At 30.3% G+C, this 27,730-nt stretch overlaps 1 protein-coding gene across 3 annotated transcripts in view; it reads left to right on the forward strand.

Moving 5' to 3' along the window:
• The window catches only part of LOC129965880 (uncharacterized), a 156,887-nt gene extending 131,100 nt beyond the window's left edge, over window positions 1–25,787 (forward strand). For all 3 annotated transcript variants that reach the window (XM_056080134.1, XM_056080133.1, XM_056080135.1), the window contains exons 2-4: window positions 1,873–2,006; window positions 19,287–19,344; window positions 21,580–25,787. In XM_056080134.1, coding sequence (XP_055936109.1) covers window positions 1,878–2,006; window positions 19,287–19,344; window positions 21,580–21,713 — 321 coding nt within the window. In that variant the 5' untranslated portion in view covers window positions 1,873–1,877 and the 3' untranslated portion in view covers window positions 21,714–25,787. The remainder of the gene's footprint in view (window positions 1–1,872; window positions 2,007–19,286; window positions 19,345–21,579) is intronic.
• Window positions 25,788–27,730: the final 1,943 nt, after the last annotated feature.

Below are 27,730 nucleotides of genomic sequence, written 5' to 3' on the forward strand. Positions count from 1 at the left end.
CTTTCCCTCAGGGGAGAGTATTTGTTATCTCATGAAAAATATGTGTTTCTTTATTCAATCTGTTAGACATTTAAAGAAAAACCATGTGAAAGTTATTTTCGGATCGATCCGAATTTTACGGTCCTTGTGTTGTTTTTCCAATTCGTGAGTTTCGTGTTTTGTTGTTGGCAGAGAGAGAGAGAGAGAGAGAGAGTGTGTGTGTGTGTGTGTGTGTGTGTGTGTGTGTGTGTGTGTGTGTGTGTGTGTGTGTGTGTGTGTGTGTGTGTGTGTGTGTGTGTGTGTGTGTGTGTGTGTGTGTGTGTGTGTGTGTGTGTGTGTGTGTGTGTGTGTGTGTGTGTGTGTGTGTGTGTGTGTGTGTGTGTGTGTCGACGGTTTGGCTATGCAACTGAATTGCTTCAACGTTTTAACTATGCCGATTAGTTTTTTTAGACGGTTCGAATCTGAGGTCTGGTAATGTTGATTTAAGTTTTTATTATTCAACTTATTATTTTGATTGCTCCAGTGACGAGCACATTGACTTTATTCTTGATTTTTAATAAAAGTCATTTTTTAAGAAACTGCTTTCATCTTTATGCCTTCTTGACACAAACATTTCACTGCTTGCTTTACTAAAGTTTGGGTTAGTTTACCCTAAAGTATAACAGAGTTGGTTAGAGGCCCAGAAGTCTTAACACAATCATCATCATCTCCTTATGTCACTTGAAAGATAGCATCGACTTTATTTTGCTTAAAATATTTTCCACGTGGTTTCTAAACAAAAAATTTAGAAGCTGCATAAGCTTAGCCGGGGTGCTGTCCTGTTAATAATATTTAATATTTCCCGAATGTCTCAGATTAACGTTGTAGTTGAAAATGTCATGCACATTACCAGAATATATTATATATGTATATTATTTGAAGTTCACTTTAGATATAAATATATAATAACATTAAAAGTTTTATTTCCTTGCGTCTCGGATCGTCTCTGTTCCTAAGTGCTCACGAACACACAATCAAATCAAAAACTAATCACTAAAATCTGATTGAAATAATTACCAATACACTACCAGAATAAAATGCGACGCCAAATATGAAATAAAAGTAATGCTTAAATAAAATATTATAAATAATTTCGAATGAATCAGAATAAATATAAAAGAATTAAAGTTGCAGATCTCACCTTAATTGACTTTTACTATAATCCGATGTGAATGAAACTTAAGGTTCATGATCCTATGACTAATTATAATTTTTTATTATTCCCAAAGTGCATTTACAAAATGATAAATCAATTTAAACTTCAGAGGACCTGGTGGTAAGATCTCGACTTTGGGATAGGGAAGTTCCTGATCCGAGACCCGATTCTACAGAAGAACCGTCATATGAGCGGGTCTAGTGTACGTTAAATCAATCTAGGCCATATGTTCTCCCGCTGGTGTGATGCGGATGTTTGGAGAGGGGGTACCAGCTTATCTGTCGTCCTCGCCATCTGAGCGTGGTTCAAAATTATGAGTCCGTCCCAAAATAGTTCTAGTGTTGCTTTAAAACAAGAAGTTAAAATAACTAAATTAAATATCTGAACTTTAGAAAAACCTGCTTGATTTGTCCAACGTCAAAAAGTAATAATAGTATTGGCGACTAAAGTGGTTGAAATATTTCTAATTCCATCCAGCGTTACAGACTGCACTGGATGATTATATTTAGTCCATCTATTAGATTCAGTGCAGTCTATAACTTAGGGATTTCTCACAAACACTTACTCCAAAAACGATATATTCTAATATTTGTGAAAGGTGGTAAAATGTATATAATTGTTTTAAATATTCAGAATGCTAATATAAACGACTTATGCATTTATTCTTTGTGATGATTCTAATTGGGGTTTTTTTTCAGTCTCCATGGCTGTCGCTCTCAAATGCTACAGATGTGGAAAGTACACGCCAGATGGTGCTGGCTCCGTCATCCCCTGCTACACCTACAATCAGACAGACCTTAAGGAATGCCGCCCCAGAGATAAATACTGTCTAGTGAGTATAACGTGCTTTCGTTTCTTGTATTTCGAAATCGACCTTTATATTGTTTTACAAATGCCATAGGCGGTTTCCACTTCGCTTGCTAGAGAATAGTTATAACACTAGAAAAGAAAAACGTAAGCATGAAGTTAGTCATGATTAATCTTTCATTATAAATAAGATGTTGTCTAAACAGTTAGGAAAAAAAGGAAATTATATCTCTTGACTGACCATGGGTTTTCCTCTTTTCATATTGTCATAGATTGAAGTGACGAAACATCTAATGGGTTTCTTCATATTTACTGATGCTAAGTGCAGTAACAAACTTGAATGTGATTTTGTTTACAGGCTGGCATGGTACGTGTAAATTGCATTCTGTTGTATTCTTGATGGAAAATAATGTTTAAAGCATTTGATAGGGTGGGCTGTTGACCTAAAGCTACCTGTTGGGTTCGTAGGTAATCCTTAGGTTACAAGCGCTCAGTAAGAAAAATGTTTCCAATTTTTAAAGAAGAAATCAAACGAAAATCTTACATTATGTCCTATAAAATATATTATAAAGCGGTTTTATGATTAGAAATCGTACAAAATATTTTATATTAGAGACAGTTGGAGCATGAGTTGCCAAACATATAAGTTGCCGATTAATTAAAAATTATTCGAAATGTTAAGCCTTTTTTAATGTTAATATTCGAAATGTCAATCCTAATTTTGAAGCATGCTATTGCATATAAACTTTTGTAAATTTTTTTTAAAAATTGAGTTTATAATTTTATTATATTTTATTTTAATTTTTTTCTGTAATTTTAATAAATTCTTATAAATATTTTTAAATACATTTTATAACAATACTTTTCGTCATTTTAATATCATCATTTATACTCAAACGTCCTGTGATGAAATTAAACGTACTTTTTTTGTGCGCACGTTAAGAGTAATATAATTAAGAGTGAAATTTTTAACAGATCTCAAACTTGATATTAGTTTAAATTTTAAAGCGGATGTCATAGTCACATCATATATCCATTCAAAAATTTGAGCAATACTATTTTCATACCTTGATTAAATCTCGATATTTCACCTCTTAGACATCTAAGATTCTCCGAAGCCTTTTTAAGATTGTTTTAAAACAATAAAGTTGTATATGGATTAACTTTTTCTGTAAGTTATCTGCTGAGCTTTTGATTAACAAAATTTTAAAAAATAAATAGGAAAACTGAATTTCTGAATATTTATTCATTTCAATTCTTTTCACCAATTATTGGAACATAACACCTTTATGGTAGATTCGCGATTTCGAGATATGATCCCTTCAAAAATCCATAGTGTAAATAAGCTTAGTGTACTTTGTATATTATGACAGAAAATCCGTCCGATGTGCACACGGCAAGATGTCTAAAAACCTCAATAACAGATACCGATGTTTTGCTCCAGAGGAAATACGAAATATTAAAATACAGCAGAAGTATTCACAAAGGCAGTATTTGCAGAATCCATCAACTTGCAAATTTAATTATAATCGCTTATTTATTTAAAGGCTTGCAAACAGTAAGTTTCTAATTAAATAGTCCCTCAACAAGAGTTGTTCAGTGTGAAACAACTGGAAAACTTGCTTTTCGATCAACACTCCGAATTCTCTCACATGAATCCTGTGTGTGCTCTTCCGCTTTTTTTATTGTTCTAGGGATGGGAGCTCGAAAGATTTAGAAGTATCCTATAACTTGGCTCCTAATAGAGATATCACCAAAATTCCTGTGCTTTCGAAAAACCTTAAGTTTTTGGCCAAGTCGCCAAATGGTCGTTAAGGCTGGGAATTATATGTCTCTATTTGATACATCTTTAAAACTAAATCCGTATCTTGCTCCGAAGGTAGAATTATTACAAACTGATAATAATATGCTGTCATGAGAGGTTAATAAAGTGTGGAATTGCAAGTTATATACGCCGACGACTATAACTTCCTCGTAAACAGCGATAGGAAGAAAAAAGCAAATATGTTACAGAAGAAAATTTAAAATATTGTGTATGTATATAATAATAGCCTTATGTACGTATCTTCTCCTGAGCTTCCCTGCATTATGCTACCATATGAAGATTCTCTACTTGAACTTTCAATTCTTCTAAATGAAGAATTCTCTACTTGAACTTTCAATTCTACCAAATGAAGAATTCTCTACTTGAACTTTCAATTCTACCAAATGAAGAATTCTCTACTTGAACTTTCAATTCTACCAAATGAAGAATTCTCTACTTGAACTTTCAATTCTACCAAATGAAGAATTCTCTACTTGAACTTTCAATTCTACCAAATGAAGAATTCTCTACTTGAACTTTCAATTCTACCAAATGAAGAATTCTCTACTTTAACTTTCAATTCTACCAAATGAAGAATTCTCTACTTTAACTTTCAATTCTACCAAATGAAGAATTCTCTACTTGAACTTTCAATTCTACCAAATGAAGAATTCTCTACTTGAACTTTCAATTCTACCAAATGAAGAATTCTCTACTTGAACTTTCGATTCTACCAAATGAAGAATTCTCTACTTGAACTTTCAATTCTACCAAATGAAGAATTCTCTACTTGAACTTTCAATTCTACCAAATGAAGAATTCTCTACTTGAACTTTCGATTCTACCAAATGAAGAATTCTCTACTTGAACTTTCGATTCTACCAAATGAAGAATTCTCTACTTGAACTTTCAATTCTACCAAATGAAGAATTCTCTACTTGAACTTTCGATTCTACCAAATGAAGAATTCTCTACTTGAACTTTCGATTCTACCAAATGAAGAATTCTCTACTTGAACTTTCAATTCTACCAAATGAAGAATTCTCTACTTGAACTTTCAATTCTTTCTCTGTAATGAGCAAGGCGCGTATTAAGATAAAATCTACGCAACATCCTAATGAAATAAAGACAAAAAAGAAAGAAAATTTCAGAAGATTGTGTCAACCATATTTAGAGCAATCATGTGACTATCGAACTCAAATTTATTGTTGTGACTCTCTTTCACAGTTTTTGAAATGAAATAGTTAATATATACATCGAGCAAGTTATGAAGCTCAGAATTTCATTATTTTTATCTCATTAATGGATGACTCGAAGAAGCGCCATCTATTGACACCCGAATATTATTCAATCTTTTAAAATAGAGATATTCAAAGTTTCATAACTCCGCCAATTCCAATTGTAAAAGAGCGAAGTTTATTTTTGTTTAAATAATAATATGCCAAGCATATTTTACTACATATGACCAATAGAACGGAAAAGGGCTGTATGAAAATGTACAATTCGTAGCTTTATCACAATACGTTTATTGTATGAAGCATAAAATGTAATGATTTTTATCATGTAGACAACATTTTTCAACCGAAAGTTTATACTTGTCTTTAACGATTTAGGAAATTGGTATTGGACGACGATTAAAATGGATACATTGTCATTCAACTAGGTGAAAAAAAATACATCGATATAAAAACGCTACTAGTATTTGAATGATGGATATAATGTATCACACTTTTAAAGCTAATATTTTCCGAGGGAGACTGTCTCAAGCACAAGCAACAAAATCCAATAGTGATCCATCAAATCAAAATCAATCCTGGCAGAATTTCAGTGGTAATATTATTCTAAATTAGTTCCATATTAGTTTAATGCATTTCTGTATTAGTCATTTTGCGATCGTAATAGGAAAAAAAAGAACTTTCCAGACGGTGTTGGGAAAAAAAAAACTTACTTTTTTTTCCATTCTATTACCTTAATGAAAGTAATGCCACCAATGTTCGTTAGCAGAAATATTGCTGTACATTTTTTCCCGAAATATATTAAATCTGTTGCAGGGCTACAGACAGTGACTAAAAGCAAAGTACTCTGATAAGGTCAGACTGCAAATTATGGCAACACCTAACTCACCATTAAGAGAACAAGGACATCAGTGCACTTAGTGTGAAACTGTTCCTTTGTAATCTAAATTATTTTTATCACATTGACCGCCATCATATCAAAAATTGCACTCTTTTGAATATAAAAGAGTTCTAAAGATTCAAACTGAGATTTTTTTTATGGTAAATGTATGAGAACACTCGCACAAATTTGACCGATTTTATTTGATTTAAATAAATTCAGATATTTATGATGGGGTTCATTCTTACTATTTATTGCCGTTATTTTAATTGCAACATTAATTTAGTAACTTAGATAACAAAATTAATTTATAATTCAGTGTATGGTATGTGCTTGTTTTTATGGCCCCGGATTTGGCGATTTTCAGATTATGATAAAGTCGCCAAGTTCTATTATACTTGATTTGAATGTAATCAATGTGGAATACAGTGACATAGGGAACTCCATATACCTTAGATACCAAGATTTCTACAAGATGATTGAAGATTGCGTTTTTTTTTAGGGAGGAGGGGGAGAGGGTGATTTGCCGATGGAAAGAATGTTGATCTGAATTTTATACAATAATACAAAATTTAGAAACTTTTTACATGTCTTATATCTAATTGAGTAGATGATGATTTATTGTTAGCATACAAAATTATAATATGCATTTTATAGTACTAAATTACTGATTATATTAATGTATTTGATTTACTGTTATCATACAAATTTATAACGAATATTTAACAAAATTTCAAATGGATTTATTTATAAATAAATGTTTGGGAAACTATTGATATTTTATTAACACAGGTATACATCAGATTGCATTTACTTTATTGTATTAATATGATTTATATTATTTTGTACTGATTATTATTCAAATTATTTGCCTTGCATTGAAAGAACTTGCTCATGGTTGTAGGACATGTACTAAATTATATGTCTTTTAGTCAGAGTGAAATACGATGTTTCAAAGGAATGAATTTATAAGCTTGGATGGTGCTACGGATATCTTCTCCGTGTTCTAGAGGGATATGTTACTGGCATTAGTATTTTTTCATACTCCGTATACTTTACGGGTCAGAGTTACTTTTAATATTATCTCGGGAGACAGTAAAAATGAACAAGTGCCTATAAACTGTTATAGAATGTACATGCGAGTCTGCATGCGCGCGTACTTTCCTCCTCCTTTTTTTTAACTATATTTTGAATTACCGTTTATAAAATAATTAAAAGATCAAATTTGTAGTTTAGGTTAATGACAAACAAGAAAGTCGGCAAAAAATATTTTCTTAATGAAATGCATCTGATTAACTAACGGCATCAGCACACCCCTTGTGGTTATTGGTTGTTTTTTAATATTAGCATTTTTTTTTAACTATTTGAAGTTTATAAAAGAAAAAAACGTGTAATTGCATAAGTCAAAACAATGGTTAGATATCAAGGACGATACTTGCAATGTCAGCTAGTTTTCCAAACTTCCACATCACATTAAAATAAAAATCTTTGACAACGCGGATTTATTAATACATATATGGAAAATTTTCGAAAGATTTCGGTTTAAATATGAAATACCTTTTCTAGAAAGGAGATATTACCATAAAATTACTAATACTTAATCTTTAGTTTTAGATACACAGCATATATGTATCTTTAATCACTCATTCGTTTATATTTAAACTTAATTTGAAGAATAATTTTTTCGGATAGTCGAGGAGAAAAAAAATGGAACTAGGAATGAAAGCTAATTTCTAGGGAATAAGAAGAAATAACTTCAAAATATTTTGTAATTTTCTTTGCAAATATATCTTTAACTTCATGAAAAATTTAGTGAGTCACATCAAATTAGTCATTAACTTTTATTGGCATTTGTTCACATATTTATTTTGATTGTATTATTGATTATATATACAGGATGATTCAAAAGGGTACCAAGTATTCATTCACATGGGGTAATTTAAAACTAGATCAGATATACGATAATAAATCAGTTTACAAAAGAATGCAAGGTGGGAAAGACATCACTGCGCAATAGCAATACAAGAAAAAAATTAAAATACAAAAAAATATGTGAACAAAAAGTTTATGAAGGAATATACGAGTAATACTATCATTTAATTCATTTGTTATCCTTATCTTCAGGAAATTAAATTATATCGTACATCAAGAAGTTAAGATAAAATAATGCTAAATTCAAATTCAAGCAATTATTAAGAAGCATCTACAAAATGTCCATTTATATGAAATTGCGAATCCGTCTATAACAAATATGCATTCCTTATTTGTTTCTCAACTCAAATCGAACATCTGTTAAGAAAGGTACCTTGCTCAACTCTGCGCATCTTGTATTTCGTGCCATTTCTCTCTGCTTATTCGAACGGGAACTATTTTCAGCGATTCTAGCAAAATTCTCCGCTCACGCCATCGGCCTATTAAATTAACATGCACATTCGCGAGTTCAGGATATTGTTTAGAATTTAATGCACGCTAAACGTAAGGTTTATTTCGGGAAAAGTATTCGACAGCAATCTGAATAATGATTGGGATTTTCATTTAGATCATTTTTAAACAAGCATTTCATTCAAAATTCTTCAAATACTCAAAGTAATAAATGTAAATTAATAAAAGATTCAATTTTCATGAAGACGGAAAATCGAGAAAAACAAAGTCGCCTTTAATCAGCAAGTCAGAGTTAGTCAGGTTCCGGGTAAAATATAAGCAATCAAATAGGCTTAAACTTATGGTTACTATAATTAAAAATAATGAATATATTTGGATATAATTTTTAAAACACCAAATTAATAGTTTTTCGTGTCAAGAAAATTCTTCACAAAAAGTATTTAATTTTTCCTTCCCTTAAAACTCAGAAGCACATCAGCTCATAGTTTTCACATTATCAACTTGAACTCTTCCTGACTGTAGTTAATATAAATTTAGCGGAATAGTAAGGAGACATAAGCCTTAATGAATTTTCGTCTATTTTTATAAAAATAACTGCGAAATTTGCATAATGATTCGTAGACAAATTCTTCACCTTTTGTTTATATATAATTCTCTATCTAATAAAATAGTTCATTTATTAGAATTTTTAACCAATTAAGTAATTTTTGAAATGATTATTTTAATGTTGAGATATATTTGCCCTGAAATATTTCATCAAATATTTTTTGAACCGTTTAATGGTCAGAATTTAAAAATGCCATATTATATTCTTTAAAAATATATTCTTTTAAGAGGGAAAATGGATGAAATGCCAGTATTATGCGAGGTTATTTTATGATCTTTAAGTGTATCCACATCTGTTTGCTCACACAAGAGTATTCACTTGAAACGCAATCCGAAAGCTGAAGGGGGGGGGGAGAAATGAAAATAATGTTTTAATTACTATATATGAAGAAGAAACGGACGAAAAATATGCTTTAATTATTATAAAAATACAAAAATACCAAAAATAATTTCTAGATTACTTAAGATGCTCAAACTGACCACCATCAATATCGTGACAAAATTATGCATCACGATTCATGTTATGGATTTGTGGCGGATTGGAATCGCAAATCACGTCCGGGTCACCAATGTGGCGGATTGGAACGCGCGAGGATAGAACTGAGACCTTGTGGTTCGCAGTCCAGTAACATGACCACGATACAAAAGCAATTTCTCGGGTAGTGTAGCTGTTAACTGGCTTATAAGCTATTCACCACAGACTACTTCGTTACTTCCACTACTTCGTTATCGTTATTCCAACTGCAATGGATTCGCGATGGTGTTCAATGTTTTTACTTTCTCCTATACGTAGTATAGAGGAAGTATAGTAATAGTAAAAAAAAAAAAAAAAGAGCTCGAGATTTTGGCAAATTTTTACTTTTTAGACCCCCCTGAATGGGGCAAATACAGTCCATCTGTGGCAAATACAAGTCAAAAACGCCTTGATCTAGACAGCTGAAATTATTGGTATATGGTCTTATCACCGAATTTGAAAATTTCTATCAAATTTTGAACAAAATCTTATCAGAGGAAGTCCGGTGGTTCGAATATGATTAATAATTATAAAACAAAGAGAACCAGATAGATAAAATTTGATACAAAGATTTAACATCTTTAGTGTTGACTTCAGTCAAATTTTGAGCCAAATCCAACTGTGGGTTGACTGTCCGTCGGTACTTTCAGAAACATGTAAAGGCGATAATTCAAAAACGCATTGACTTAAATGTATCAAATTTATTTATTTATTTATTTATAGTTAAAACATTAAATTCTCCTCGTGCACCACAATGTACAACACGAGGCTCACAGAAGTATAAAAACTATTAGACCTTTTATGAAACTCTTTAACAAAAGTTAAAAGGCAATGAAAAACAAGACAAAAGAAATAGATAAAAGTAAACAAAATAGAACAAATATATATACACATAAAACCCAAAATATTAAACAAAAATGAATGCAAAAGTTTAAAAAAAAATACTATGCAAAGTAGTTAATGATAGGTGTAAATTTCTAGGCTGTAGTATAAGAGTAAAATTATTTATATTTAAAAGCTTGATCAAATTCTAAGAAAGATAAAAAGGAGGACTTTGTATTCACAAAAGTGATCAGAGCAACTGGTCAATCCTTTGCTGAAATGCCAAGTTTTTGTTGAAGAACTTTCCGGCAATCCTGCGCATGCAGGCCACGAAAAATAATGCGTTCAACGTTTTGAGTTTCTCTTAAGGAACAGTCACATATGTCACTGGTCTGTCGAGGAAACCTTTTTAAATATTGACCGAAATCCCCATAACCAGTACGAAACCGAGTCACTTTAAAAGAGCAGAAGAAGAGCGATTCTCGTGCCAGCCTATATTTAATAGTCGGAAGGAACTTTTTTGTAAGGCTGGCTTTCGATGAAAAACCGTACTCTTCTTCCCACTTGCCAAAATATGTCAAATTTGGTACGGCATTTTGTAGTTTAAAGTGATTTATTGCGTCAAATTTTTGTTCCAATCGATTGAGGGTAACATATCTAAAACACAAATTCGATACCATTAACGCATGCGAGGGATTTATCGCCAAATAACTCGCCATTCAGTAAAAATGTTAAATTCATGCCAAAGATTAATATTTCATAACTATAATATGCCATTCTCTGGAATAACGTATTTATCAGTGATTATGCGAGAAGGTTTTAGGGAGACCACTTCCGATGGTTTCATAAAAAACTTACGCACAATAAGTCACTGGGAGCTTGTTTTACCCTCACTTTCTGTCAATGTCTGTTGCAGCTGAAAATTATAATCGTGAATTCGATATGATTAAATACATAGCAATGTACTGAAAAATAACAAACTTAAAAGGAGAAATAGAATTTCATTTAGTGAGTTTGATCCCTTCTTATTTTTACTTCTTGAGAAGTAGTAGTTTTACAATATATCAAATAAATACTTTAAATCTTATTTCATTTTCTATCTCCATGCAAAATGAATAGTAATCATACAAATATGATAAATTATATAAAATTCCATCGATTTCATAGAAGAAGAAACTGAGTGAATTATAAAAAAAATGAAATAAATTATAAAATTAAATGGAATTTAAAATATTTGAAATAAGCTATATATTACCCATGCCACTGCAAGTTCATACTAAAATATAACCATTGACAAGACATGATATTTCAACTGGATGCATTCTAATTTTAAAACTACTAAAATATGATCCAAAATAAGGTAAAATTGTAAAAATAAATGGTACAAAATATCTTCTACAACTGTAAAAACTGTAGGTAAAACTAAAAATAAATGCAATAAATATCTTTTTTAAGTAAGGCGTACAGTTTTATTAAAAATTCTAGTTTATATTCTATACTTCGATGTTTAGGAACATTGATACCAAATTCCATTTGTTCAGTCAAGAGAAATGGAATTGTATATAATTCAAACAAACATTCAATTTTTATTCAAACATTCAAGTGTGTTTAGTTTATATTGAAACAAAAAAAATCAAGTGAAAAAATTACAATTTTTTTCATAAATATTACACCAATTATATTTACACAGTGTATCTTAAAAGGGAAATTTCAATACCCAAAACATTATGCTCTTCGCAAATTTTGTTTGATTACATAAAAAAAAATAAATAGAAAATTACTTTTCACTGCAGTTAGATAAAGGAATAAAAAAATTCGGTACCAAAAGAAATACGCTTGCAAAGTTTTATTTTTGTTTCTTTTTATTTACTTTTTGTATGAAGCTTTTTCAGCCTCTAACAGATGGAATTACATAGCAACGAAGGCAAAATTAAACAGTTTTTGCTACATTTAGAAATGCTAAAATGAAATTCTATTTTTTCCTGTTCATTTGTATCACAGTTGATATGCCAAAGCTCACAGAGTTTAGCGGAAAAAAATTAATACATTTCTTACATTTTGCTATCTGAAAAAAATATCTTAAGTAGTTTTAACATCATTTTCCTTGCACTAATGATGTGTGCTCTTCTCTAAATAGCAATTCAGTCTGTGCAGATTAGTTTTAATTATTGCTCGTTCATTAACAAAACGCTGCCTGAATTCGGGAATTAGAAAAAAAAAATGTATCGAAAAGTCGTTTTCATTTTGTGACGTCATACCTTTTTACCTTATTTACATTTGTAAGCAGCATAAGTAGAAAATGTGGAATTTTTTTTCTCTTTCAAATAAACAGACTGATTAATTATTTTAATGTTTGTTTTTCTTCAATTCAGAATTATTTATTTATTTAATTATTTCCTAAATAATGCATTTGCATTTTTTGATTAAAAAACTGAGCGAAGAGTCTTAGCTTTATTTTTAATGAAGAATGACGATTAAATTCTATTTCTTCGGTTTCTTCAAAATCTTACAAAAATAAATTCCATTTTCCCACTAACTAGAGTACTTTTTAATTGAAAAATTATTCTTTTTCTACGAAATTTTTTTGTTCTTTTCGTTAAATAATTTTCAGATAAAAAAATTTTAATTTCTCATTTCGTGATGTTTTAAGAATCTTTTATTGATACTAGACCACGATAATCTAGAGACAAAGTATATTTAGTAATATTTAGTAATATTAGTAATATTTTCAAACAAAATTCTACTAAATATTCTTCATGTTTGTGGGCCTTACGCCTATTAAATATGTCTTCAAGATTAAATTAGTGCGGTTCGAAACTTTGAAATGGTATGCAATCACAGATATCGTCCTCATCATCTGACCATGGTTTAAAATGATATGAAAAATCCCAAGATAAGCATCGAATAGTTTTAAAAAAGGAAAATAACTACGCTAACGTTTACGATCCTGTATTTATATTGATTTTGTATCGATATTAGTGCTTCATTGGTATTGATATATTGATGAGTATTCGTAGAATGTCAAATACTCTAAAAAGAAAAAAAAAATACTTATTTTGTTCAAGATTTCACATGAATTTTCAAAATAGTGATGATCTTTTAAGGTATTTATGCAAGATCAAATATTAATCAGCTTTTTTCTGACTGGATTATCTCAAGTAAGGAAACACTGAGTTGGATTCAGCGTACGCATATTAGAAAGTGATTTGAATCTTTTCTTATATTTAATTCCTGAAGGAATACACAAACTAAAATCGGACATGGAGACTGTTTGTTTATAACAAAGACTCGAAATGGAAGCATCCGTTACCATGCTAATTAGGATATCTATGTTGTAGCCATTGAAATGTATCAACCATTGTGCAGACAAGGCGGTAATCAATAGTGCAGACGATATAATAAGATTTGGCTTCCAAAGCCAGCTAGAGTAATTCGGCTAGGCCAGCCTTTGAAGAATTGAATATTTGCAAGAATTGCAAAGGCATTTTCTTTTCTGGTTATAATTCTATAAATTGTTTTGGATTTGCTTTTGCGATTGGTGACATGATATGTTTTTATTTCCTATAGTATCAGTAGAATATCGGAAATATTAAATCATGATTGTATCAGTAGTTGCTGTCTTGATATTTAAATGTTTATTATTTAGAATAATTTAGAACATATTTTAAATGATAAAAAATTATTGTAATATTTTACTAAGAATGAATTTGGCCTTATAGGAATATTACTTAAGTGCATGGTCGATTATCGTCACACATTCCTTCTACTGCATTTCCATGGTAAATAATAAATTTTTCTATATCATTTCGGTTTAGTTATATTAACGTCCCGTTGTAAAGCAACACTAGGGCTATTTTGGGACGGACCTCGTCATTTTGAACCGCAGTCAGATGATGAGGACGACACCTGAGCTGGTACCCCCCCCCCCTCTCCATGCCACACCACACCAGCGGGAGGACATTTGGCATGACTAATTTAATGTGCAACAGACCCCCTTACACGACGGTTCTTCAGTGGAATCGGGTCTCGAACCTGAAACCCTACGGCTCACAAGCCGAGACCTTACCACCAGGCCACTATATCATGTGGGGAAGAGTTTAATATAAAATAGGGCGGAATTGATCATTGCTATTATAATGTAACTATTTATGTAAATTACCTTTCACTTTTTTTGAGAATGCGAGACATTGGGACCTGTGTACTGATATTAGAAGAAAACAATGGCAAAAAAAGAAAAAGATAAATGGATGATGAAGCTTTGCGTTATGAAAAAAGCAAATAATTTTTTCAACTTTTTCAAATAAATATATTTTATGAACTATTTGTGAATTATCTGTAGATAGATATGCTGCTATGTATGTATTGTAACGAATACGTGGAAACATTTTATGGTTTTAATTCTAATGAAATTCCTGTTTCATTCCATTTTAAGATGGAGACTAAATAGTAGCATCGCGTTTCACTTTAAACTTAGCCTACTTGACAAAATGATCATTACTGATTATGTCAAAGAATGTATTTTATATGTGAATTAATTCATTAGAAAGTTTTTTTTATAATTATATAAGTGCCCAAAGGGACAAAATATGTGTATATATGTTAATTTCATTTTTACTTTCTGTATTATATTTAACAAATTAAAATAAATTGTTCAATATACTTATGTTTGTGCTTATTAGCATAAACAATTCGTTTAACCCTTTCTAAGGCCGTAGGAAGTATGCTTTCCACCAAATTTATCAATCGTTGTATGAAATTATGTAGGTTGGCATAAGTTCAGACAAGTTTCTTTTAGAAAGACAGAAACTTAGATGCTTCAGTTCTTTATCTCACACAAAATGATGCGTCTTGGTTTGTCACTTAATTATTAATTAACCAAATTAATTAATTACTCAAATTTATCTAATAAGCTAAATGAATCCCTTTTCTTATTTAATTTCAAGCCTAAAAATACTTTAACATAATATGACTAGAAAAAAATGGTCCTTTAAAAGGTTAAGAACTAATTAGCATTGTAATTAATATATATTCCGCTATAATTGAGTCACATAGTATTTGTGTTGTTGTTATTTATTGCTTGCTTGTCAAAATTGATCGTGAAGTGCAATCGGTATGAAAATGCATTAAAGCATAAAAAAAAATATTTAATCAGCGATTAATGACAGTTTAATGAGAATTCCATGGCATATTTTTGCTTATTTTGCAGCAATTTTCCATAGGTTTCCAAAGACGTTAAAAGAACGGAGTAAATGAATTTTTAACAGAACAGGTTTTTATGATTTTAACTTTGCTGACTTTGTGAGTGCAATTTTTACTGTTTTTTTTTTTTTATTTGTCTCTCTCTGCTACCGACTTTTTTTTTATTGCTGCACATTTCCTTGAAGTTTCCAATTTTATTCTCTGTTAAGGATTTAACACGACAAAACTGTATTGTACTTCCATGGCTTCCACATTTTTATTAGTAATTTTTCTTGCACTTCGTGTTACTTCAGATGTCATAATACTGCGTAGGGAGAATTTAATGCACTTTTGGATTAAAGATAAAATTTAGAAGAATATGAATTTCGCAACGAAATGGTATGATGAGAACATATATATGTTATTCAGATATCATTGTTTTGTATTTCAGCCACAATAGTTATTACTTAAGAGTGATTCACGGTTAAAAATTGCTTTTTGCTTTGTTATCATCATATTATGACTAATAGTTCTCAGTATTCCTTGTATATTGCATAAAACTCGCATACGTTTCTTATGATAAAGCTTCAGAATTAACTATTAATTTTATAACTTCCGTCAATATTTTTTAACTATTAGGAAAAAAGAATTGTATTGCTAGGTACAATTTTGTTTATGTTCTTACAAAATAAATTCGATTATTTATTGCGCCATAAAAGCAGTCTCGTATTTTAAGACCCAGACAAATAATGTTACGTACAGAAATGCATTGTGGTATTCATCAACATATAAATATTGCTGTTTGAATAATTCATTATAAACATATGATATGCATACACAAATAATTTTATGACGGCTGAAAATTATAGTACATTTTAATGTTGGTCATTAAAGATATTATTTAAAGGTTTTAAATTTTAGGAACAGAAGCCATTTTGAAATGTATATTATAAATTATATAACGATAACGAATTCTAACTTTTTTCAAGAATCAGTTGCCACAGAGTAAAACCTTTTTTTTTAATTTTTCAAATTTAATTTCCCGCTTTTTTGAAAATTGACCGTTATGATTTGAAACCAGAACCAGCATTTTTAAAATTAGATTTGTTTAAATTCTCAAATCATGATTGATAAAAAAGAACTTCCAAATATTTTTCCATAACTTTTTTTTTCCTTTTCCAACATAAACCAATTTTGCCTAAGTGGATTTCGAAAAATTTCGCTCAAATTTAAAAATAAATAAATAAATATTTTTCCAAATTAGTAGTGATTTTTAATTTTGTTCTTAATTTAATTAAACTATTGTTAATTTTTATAAGTTATTTTATAAATTGTTTTAATTCCTACGAATTTTTCATCTTAATTTTTCCTCTGATATTAGTGATGTTTTATTTAAAAGCGGAAAACTGTTACTAAATTTCCACCACTCTTTCATTTCTCCTCTTATTCAATAACATTCTGATGGTCAACTCAACAAGTAAACCAACAAAATTGTTGTCTTTTTTTTTCCGCATTTTATAATTTTTCATGACAATTCCAGTGGATTCTGAGTATTTGATTATCATTCGTAAAGCTTTATTCTGGCAATCACCTGATCATTACATAACTTACCCTGCATGGAAATAATCTTCATAATGTTCTACCACTTCAACAAGCTGTTTTCGATCACGATATTCTTCAGAAAATTTTAATTCTGTCCCTCCTATGTATTTTTAAATTTATATATTTTTATGTATCTTTAATTACTTACCTTTTGTTGTTTTTTAACTCTTCAAAAAGATATTTCGCGATTAGCAACAAAGTTTTCGATCGCAGTACTGTAAACGAATGCGATAACTTCAGTTATGATATATTAAATGATATATTTACTACACAAATATACCATAATAGAATGGTATACATTTCTAGTTCATGAAGTAAGTTTTTTTTCTGGGGGGGGGTCATCATCAAAATTTCGCCTGGGATTACTATTCGTATATAAAGATGAGAAGTTATCAGTTCAGTGACTCTTTCTCCTTTATTTGATTAGTGTATGAAAATTGCGGGATCGGATTATCTCCACTTCGACGATGAGACACACTTCCTGTTTCAGAAAATATACTGTGAATTGTAATGGTCATTAAGATCAATCTTAGTACCCTCCTCTGTGGGATGACGACGATGGACAATAAATTAATCTGGATGCTTTGCCAAGATAGGAGTAACTTCGATTTGACTATGATTATGACAAACATTTAATATTGTTACGGAAACAATTCTGTACGCAAAATTCGTGAATTTAATGGGTTTACTCTAGTGGGCATATGGTGACGGAGTCAACAGGCCTCAATAACAAATAACGTTTAACACAAAAATACAGACGACAAAACACAGCTGAACGTACACGAACAACACATAACAGCATTTACAACAACCAACCGCCCACAAATAGTAATGGGATATAAATAACCACAATAGCATACAAAGTGTCCAAAGCATCCATAGCTGCATACACGTCTCTCCAAGCGCATGTTATTTCCCACTGTCTCCTCCTCGCTTTAACTGTACCCAACTGCCAACTCACTGCTATACGACTGGCTACTCCCCACACGACTCGATGCTGCTTCAATACTTGTCTCCAAAACTCATCGCATGGTTCAGTTCTCAATCCATTAATCGCTTGAGCTTCAATAGATTGAACCAATTAATTCGTCGTTGACTAAAAACACACTGGTTCCAGCCTTTTATGGGTTCTGGAACAGATACAGAAGGTTTTCGAAGAATCAGCATAATTCCCCTTATATTAATCATATCGCCAAATTTCCTGAAGATTATAGTATTATTCACTTTGTCGCCACATTCGCCAAACGGTCGCCATGTTTGTCACTAAGCCCGGGGGTAATTGATCCGATATCCATTCAGCCTCCAATAGAGCTGTGCATAAAACTGTCCTTCTTAGGATAGGACTAGCTCTACTGGAAAGTGGTGCTACAGATTCTAAACACTATTTTATTGAGGTGCACGCGATGATAATATACGCCAAGCAGCATTTGCACGTTTCAACATTTAATGAATAGATAATGAGAGAATATTTTTATTATCTTTTATATATTTTATATATGTTGTTGTTGTTTCTTATGGCACTTGCCATGGACAAGTCCGCTGTTACGAAAACAGCGATTTAACCCTTTCTGTGGCCGTGGGAAGTATGCTTCCCACCAAATTGATCAATCTTTGTATAAAATTAAGTAGTTTGGAATAAGTTCTGACAAATGTTTTTAGTAAAACAGAAATTAAGATACTTCAGTTCTTTTTCTCACACAAAATGGTGTCTCTTGATTTGTACTTAATTATTAATTAACCAAATTAATTAATGAATCAAATTAAATTAATCTAATAAGCTAAATGAATCCCTTTTCTTATTCTAATTTCAAGCCTAAAAATATTTTAACACAATATGACTATAAAAAAATGGCCCTTTAAAGGGTTAAGCCGGTGAGGAACAGTCTCTTGTTTTTTAGTAGCGCCAACTAGGGCCAAGAGTGCGACTTTACTACTCATGCATCACTCATTCGCTTGCACAATCCCTTTTTACAGGAGGGCACATTCACACATCTCACAGAACAACGGACCAAACCCTGGACTCGAACCCAGAACACCCAGATCACGGGGAAGATGCGCTACCCCTATGCCAGGACGCCGGCATCTTTTATATATTACTCTATTTTATTCGTTTTTATAAAGGAAATTCTATATTACTCGTATCACCAGAAGAATTGTTCTCTCACATTCAGCATTTAATTCATTTAAAAAAATTTCGTTTTCACTCATTATATGGCACTTTTGTTGTTTTTTTTATACAGTTATCATTCAGTATATTAATTATTTTTCATTTTGCTTTTCAGAAATATTTAAATGAAGGAATAGTAGTGCGAGATTGCGCCTACGAATGCAAGAGTGGAGGTAATACCTTCTGTCGTTTCGTTATTTTTATCTCTTGATTCTTCTGAATTTCGATCTTAGAATTTTTTTTTTCAAATCGAATAAACATAAAAGCAAAATGGATTTCTGTTACCCAATTTGATAAAATATTTCCTATTCCAAGCTTCATTTTTTATTGTTACTGTAATGCATGTCACGTTTGCATATCATTTAATGTAATTAAATAAAGTAAAAACAATATCACTGTAGAATTAAATAGGTTATTAGTTATATGTGTAATCAGATTAGTTTAAAATAAAACTCTTGCTCTAAAGTATGCTTGCATCACTCACATATTTATCTATACTACTATTATAAATGTGAAAATTTGAATGGATGGATGGATGGATGTTTGTTAGTCAATCACGTCAGAACGGCTGAACAGAATTGGATGAAATTTAGCACAGAGATATATTATAGTCTGGAATAGGACACAGGCTACTATTTATTCCTTTTAATTGAGTGGTTAATTGTTTATTAATTAAAAACTAACTTTGCCGCCAGAAATCGCCAAATGAGTAAAGCTCTTCATGGGTTTTTTTGCCCACGCCAATGAGATTAGGCTTAACATGATTTTGACTATTACTATTTCAAACGATTCTGTTTACTTTCTTAGTGTTCGATACATTTAAAACTAAACATTGTTAATGAATCGATCTTTCGGATTCATTTTGAAGTACTTTTGAATTAAAATAAAACAGAACAAAGGAAATTAAATTTTATAATCTATATTGCGTTACCCCGTATTGCGTAGAAAATTGATACATTTGTGCTGCCCCAATTGGCGTTTGAAAATTCACACATGCGCAGGAATAACAAAAGATAAAGCCATTCATGCTATAAATTCCAATCTATTTCCACGCGTACGAAGTCGCGGGTAAAAGCTAGTTTTCTAAAATTCAACAAATTATAAAAGTAATCAATTTTATATTTTCAACTTGAATGAAAACAATTTTATAAGTGAAAAACTTGATAAAAACTAATTTCTATTTTTTACTTCCTCGTATACGTAGCATATAGAAATTTTATTAATAGTAACAAAAATCGAACTCGAGATTTTGAGGAATCTTCATGTTTATACCACCCTGAATTCGAAAAACGTATTTTTTTTAACTATCCGTCCGTCTGTCTGTGGCAAAATTTACTCAAAAGGGCTTTGCACTAGACGATTGAAAATTGGTATAAGTCTTTACCCCAAATTTGCACCTATATCAAATTTTGAGTAAAATTTTTTCAGAGGAAGTCTGTCAGTCCCGCCGTTCGAACATAATTTAACATGATAATTGCAAAAAGAAGAGAGCTATATAGATAATATTCTGTAAACAAATTTATTATCTATAATATAGACACCTATCGAAGTGTGAGACAAAACCAATACCTAGTTGACTGTCTGTTGGTCTATGCTTTCAGAAACATGTAAACGCGGTAATTCAAAAATGCAATGACTTAAGCATATTAAATAGGGATTTTGTGACTACAAGAGCAGTTTTGTGTCACATATTTGTTTGAATTGGTAGAGAAAAACGTGTCTAAAACACAAATTCGATTTCAGATACTATTACCGACATGTCAGGGATTAATCGCCAAAACACTCACCAAGGATGACGTGGTAGATTCAGTTAAAATGCTAAAATGACGTCAAAGGTTAATATTTCGTAACTATGGTACGCCAATGGCATTCAAGGCATTCTTTGGCATAGCACGTTTATTAAAAAGTATGCGAGAAAGTTTTGAAGAGACCACTACTGATGGTTGATTCGTTAATTTTAATTAAAATAGTAGGTGGAATTAAAATTTTAGAGTATTTTTCTGTATTTTTTACTTTTCGATTATAAAATTTCTCAACCTCTGAAATTTTTTTTCCATCCCTTTTATATTTTAGCCAAATAAATATAGTTTGCATCATTAAACGTTATCACGTTATCTAATTCTGTTTCTATTGTTATTTATTAATAATAGTCCGAGTTTGTTGCTTAATTAAATAAATAATATGAATTTACCTCAAATATTTTTTAAGTAGTAAATATCAATCATTGAACTACGATATAATAAATAAATATATATATATATATCACAGAACTCATTTTGATTTGAGTTCGAGAAATGAACTTGAACAAAATATTATTGAGCTTTGTAAGTGCGCTTATTCCATAATCAGAATAATTCAAGGGAATTCATAGTTTAATATTTTTAATAAACATTTTTTCTCCCTTCCAGTTCACGAGCTGTCTGAATTCTTCTGTTGCCAAGAGGATGGCTGCAACAATGCTCCCAACCCTCAGAGATCAGTATGGACTGTTCTTCTCGCAGTGCTTGTCCACCTTGTCCTCTGGGTGCGTTACCTGACGTAAACTGTGACGTCGAGCCAAAACAAACGAAAAATGGTGTATGCAAAACACGTTTCACAATGCACAAGTGCCACCGCTCCCCGATTTAAACCCCCCTCCATTTTTCAACGCAGCTTTATGCCCTATTTTAGAGTGAGACGAACTGATACGAGACTGTAAAAAAAACTATTATTGGTGCAATTTTCTGACTCTAGAAGAACCCTCTCTGGAAGAATTTTGAGATAATCAAAACAAGAATTTAATCTCTTAGGCATTTCGCAATCCAGCAAGCAGTTTATTAGGTCGCGATTTTCTGTAACAAAACGCGAATGATCCATTCATGCTTCGTTTTGTGTTGTGAAGATTATTTTCCTCTCTTTTACAGCTGGCGTAGACTGTCTGGGCGACTTTCACGATATCAATGATATTGTTTGCAAGAACTAAGTCGCAACTGTTATTTCTTATTCAGTTTAAATCTATCTAGTTAAGCTAAGTTTCATATATGTAAAGAAACTTTATATATATATATATATTGTTTTCACTTGGATAATATCCCAGCAGTGCAAAAGTATTGAACAATATTGTAACATATCTTGTTCTACTTGTAAAATGATCCTTGAAAGATAAGCTTAAAAAGAATACTTTAACTCTTTCATTACTGATCCGGTCTAACCGGCCATACAAATTCTATCCTGGAGAGCCAGTTTTTTTTTTTTAAAGACGGTTGTAAGATGTAAAGTAAGGAAATCTTTGGTGATAACTCATTTTACATCCTACATTACTCATTTGAAGCAGGAATGGCCCGCAGGATAGAATTAATTTCTAAGGCCGGTTGGGCCGGTTAGGTAATGAAAGGGTTAAGAATGACAATCTCGGTAAAATCAAGTTTTCTTTTAGACAGTTCGTATATTGAGCAACATCTGTACGATATTGCTCAGTGTTTGCTACGTTTTTCAAGATCGTCACCTATCTTGTGCTGCTTGGAAAGTGATCTTTGAAAGATTGTATTCTTTTATAGAAGGAAAGAAAATATTTTAAGGATGGTAATCTTGGCACAGTATCGATTTGGCTCTTTTGCATATTTTCACAATTGTGTATTTATAAACCTATGTCACTAAAAGATTATTTAGTACTTTTCTAAAATGGAGTACATAGTATTAAAAAATATGAAACCAACTGTTTAGAATAAAGAAAAATTATTCATTTAAGACATAAATGGTTGAACTTTTAAAGACAGATTAGCACATAAATAAAATAAACTTTAAAAAAAATATTGTAATCCACCGTAGAGGTTAGAAATTGCCAATCCTATGATATTCAAATTAATTCTGTCAATCTTCTAATGGCAGACTTTCTATAATATAAATCAAAAATTGAAATAACCTTCTTTCAATATGTATTCAACTTTTGACCAATTTGAACAATATAACTTATTATAAAATGTATCTAAATTTGAAACAGCTGTCTTAAAATAGAGCATTTTTAAATATATAATTAAACTGTGTAACATAGTAAAAAGCATATTAATTCTCCCATAAAAAACATTTTAATAACATGATTTTCAAATGATACAGCATGGAAAAGCTGCAGTATAGTTTTCTAAAATTTCTGCTACAAAATGGAACGAAATGGCCGTATTATATGGCGATGAATTTCAAAATGATTCAAATTAGTTAAATAATGCTAACATAATTAATTTTGATTCCCTAATAAAAATAAAAGGCTTTATGTTGTTTATATTTCATGTTAAAACCTTCTTCAAATGAGATTTGAAGAAGAGATAGAATAGGCGAGATGAAATCTATTCTAACTATCCTATTTCAATTAAAAAAATCAATTTGGCGGCAAATTAGGATGCCAATATGAAAAGACAAATGCAGAAAATTGTCTTGGCGAGCGTAAAGAATCCCTTGAAAACAAATGAATTCTTTATAAGGATTGATCGTTCAAGGATTACATATCCGAAGGAAAACAAAGTATAATAAATTTCAGCAAGACATAGCTGTAGATATCGCTTTTTTTGTTTGTAATTGATGAAACACAACCTTTGAGTTTATTTAACTGGCTTACTTAAGAATTTTTTTCTATTAACCTGAAATAAATGATCCGAATTGTCACGAATTTGCTTTTGTGTTTCAGAACAAGTTGTAGAATGCTTATCTAAGACGTTTAACATGTTTTAAATTTATTTTTATGACTGACTTCACACAATTTTTGAGCACCAATGTAACGCCCTTATAAGCAAAACCATATAAACGGGAGTTTATAAATTTTTTCCTGTTTCTTCTAATAATAAGCTAGATATATTTGGAGATTGCATATATAAAAATTTCCCTGATATTTAGTTAAATTTGAAAGTCTAATGAGTATTTATTGCAGCTGCTTTGCTAACATGTAAATAAGATGAGAGTATTATTTAAATGATCTGAACTTATAAAGCCATGAAGAAGATATGTATTTAGAAAATCCCTCTTATAACTAGGAATTTGTTATACCTGAGATCTTAAGCTTCAACTCACGTGCGTGCTTCAGTGTACCTTAGCATAAATTACGATTCAACATTTTGCTTCGTAATTTCTTGAACAAAACAAAGAACTAGTTCATAAAGTTAGTTAAATAATATATAAAGTGAATAGTAAATATATATAATTTGATATTTATTTCCCACGTAAACCCCAAAGATGTAAAGCTTGAAATGAAACAATGGGTAGTAAAATTCTCTTATTTTTTTACAAATTGCAACAAAGGAAAAGCACAAAAAGGTTGGGTTGAAAGTTGTCATTAAATTACAGCAACAAGAAACAAATAATATTAGTAGTTGCGATCAAAATTTGGAACAAAAGAAATAACTTTTGAGTGTTTGAGGGTGGAAAAATAGCAACTGCCAAACTTGCCTCGCAATACACAAACACAATGCATTCAGCAGAACTAAAATACTTACGACAAAAACAAGCAAGAATTAATACTAAGTACGACAAAAACAAGCAAGAATTAATACTAGATGCGACAAAAACAAGCAAGAATTAGTTCTAGGTGCGACAAAAACAAGCAAGAATTAATACTAAGTGCGACAAAAACAAGCAAGAATTAATACTAAGTGCGACAAAAACAAGCAAGAATTAATACTAAGTGCGGCAAAAACAAGCAAGAATTAATACTAAGTACGACAAAAATTAATAATAATTAATACTAAGTAAGACAAAAAACAAGCAAAAATTAATGCTCAATATTAATTATTAATTTTTGTCGAACTAAGTACGACAAAAATAATTAATTAATACTAAGTACGACAAAAATAATTAATTAATACTAAGTACGACAAAAATAATTAATACTAAGTACGACAAAAATAAGCAAGAATTCAAGTGATATATATGAAAAATAAAACAAGTTTAAATAAAATCAACACTATAAATTTTATAATGTTAGATAAAATCAACACTATAATAAAAATCTTAAAATAAAATAAAGCAATTCATTCGTTAACAACGATCAACTAATGCTATTATCTTTGTTTTAAAAAGTCTTTCAGGTGCCGCTTTTCATAAGTGATTGAATAGAAAAACACTGACTAGAGAAATCAGTGCGATTAAATGTAGAAATATATAAACATAAGTAATTGGATTAATATAAAGATTTTCAGTGGTTTAAAAGTTACATTATTATCCTCTCCAACAAAGAAATGTTAAGGTAATTAGAATAGTCAAAGTTACACTCTAATTGCAAAAGAGTCATCTAAAAACATCAAGAGGAAATTTATATTCAAATCAAATGTTAGTACAGTACATGCAGTTTAAAAAAATCAAATATTCCACAGAAGAAAATAATGTCCTATTCAAATATGTATTTCAAAATAAAAATTACTCATGTTTTGTTTGCTTGCAGCTTTTTCGTACATTATCAAATAAACAGCGACATGTGGCAGAAATGCATTTTAAAAATTAGTCCAATTACAACCGCTGGTAATTTTTTTTTTTTTTTTTTGAAAATTGCAAATCGATAAAAAGTTCAAAGATTTTTTTTTGCGTTTTTTAAAGATTTAACTGTCAAATGACAGTTATGAAGACAACCTGCTTTTATAATTAGCGTCGATTTAATTCACTCATAAAGTAAAAATATTATAGATGATAAACACAAATTTAAACACAAGAATTATTAATTAGAGTTTTCGTCATTTTTATTTTTAATAAAGAGAGAAATCCAAAGCTATAAAATACAATCAAAACCGCGAGTAGTCGTATAATATAATATAGTTGTATATAATTAAATATAGTTTTCGCAGCAATATCTTTCAGCAACTTGTTTTTGGCATTATAGTCTTGTGTACATTTGTCCGGTACTCATGAAGGTGCTATCCAGTTTCAGAAACATGAGATACTAATGGAATTTGATGATGATTTTGTAAATTTGGTATCGATTAGAATCGAACCGAATCAGAGCGTTATTTATGACTCTCGTCTTGCTTCATATTATGGAAAAAACAATTATCATCCTGTCTGAAAAGTTACGAGATTTTATTCGGTTTGGAATCGAAATAAAAACAGCTTCGTTCAAACAATTTACTAGAAATTTCGAAATAAAAACAGCTTCGTTCAAATAATTTACTAGAAATTTAGGGTAACGAAATTGAATAATTCAACCAATATTACACGACTGACAAAATGGCTATACCATATATAAACTAATCTTTATTAGCTACCTATTATCACAGAAAAAGGACCACATTATTCAAGAATATTGCGAAATGTTGCATTCCGCCATTCACACGACATTCGGGACAAATTGATAATGTATTTAACAAAGACCATCTGCGAATAGAAATGCATGATAATTCCCATAATATTAAAATATTTTGGAATTGGTGAATTTCGAAAAAATAATTCGTCAGAATTAAAATTTTAATTTTTCTTAAAAATATCAACTTATATTGCTTCAAACAAAAAAAATTTCCATAGTTGGAATATCCATGAAAATGTAATCTTGGTGCTAAATTAATAATTTTTAAACTAATTCATGTTGCCTGATAAAAGGATACTCAGGGTGATCAATCTGCAACATGCAAACATTCCTTGGAGTACTGCGAACGTTTGAATATATCTCCGTGATAGTAAGATAAGTAATCAGCTCATAATATTCTTGAACATGTTATATAATAATTATTATTATAAATATTTTTTCGAAACATAAATTAAAATTTTTAAAAAAGCGTTAAAATATTTTTAGTAAGTTTATAAATGTGAAAACATATTTCATAGTAAACAAGCAAATAGTGTTTGTCAGATTTCGACTGCTTCTAATAATTTTTTCCATTGATTAAGATATTAACACTATTATTGCAGATATCTAGTATAATATTAGCTTTGCGGCTGGGATACTTAGAAAATAAGAACAGTCGCTTTCATTTAAAACAGAAGAGATCAGTTGTACAATGATAGCAGAAAGTTCTAATGTAATTAAAAAATAATTTTAAAAATTTAATTTTCATTACTTAATTGATCTTGCAGTTAGCATTTCATTTAGGTCAAATTTTATTTTTAAAAAATTTCTTAAGATACTTTTCGGTAGGAAAAACATTTTACAACTTTAATTTCACCCAAAAGCGGTTGCCGCGATCTCAAAACCTGGGAGGTAACGGAGAAATGTAAATATTACTTATTTATAAATTTTAAAAAATAAGCCAATAGGAAAATTTTAATAAAATGACTTGAAATTAATCTATTTCTGCTAACATACCAAACAGAATCCGAAAGGAAAAAGCAGCAGGGAAGTTTCTCCCACCCCACACACACACTGCATTAGCGTTCCATGAAACCCCCCTTTTTTTTTTTACCACAGCAGCTTCTTTAAAACTTAAAGAACTTGCAGACGCAGATATTAAAAAACATTTTCACTTAAAATTTTAATATTAATTTCGCAGAAATAAAAATGGATCAAATAAAATATTTAATAATTTAATATTGTAAATAAGATGCCTTATAGTTAATTGATCTAAAATTAAATTTTAAGCTTTGTTTACAGCTTTACATAACCATATTTAAGTA

Source organism: Argiope bruennichi, chromosome 4, assembly GCF_947563725.1.
Source record: "Argiope bruennichi chromosome 4, qqArgBrue1.1, whole genome shotgun sequence".
NCBI classification, from domain to species: Eukaryota; Metazoa; Arthropoda; class Arachnida; order Araneae; family Araneidae; genus Argiope; species Argiope bruennichi.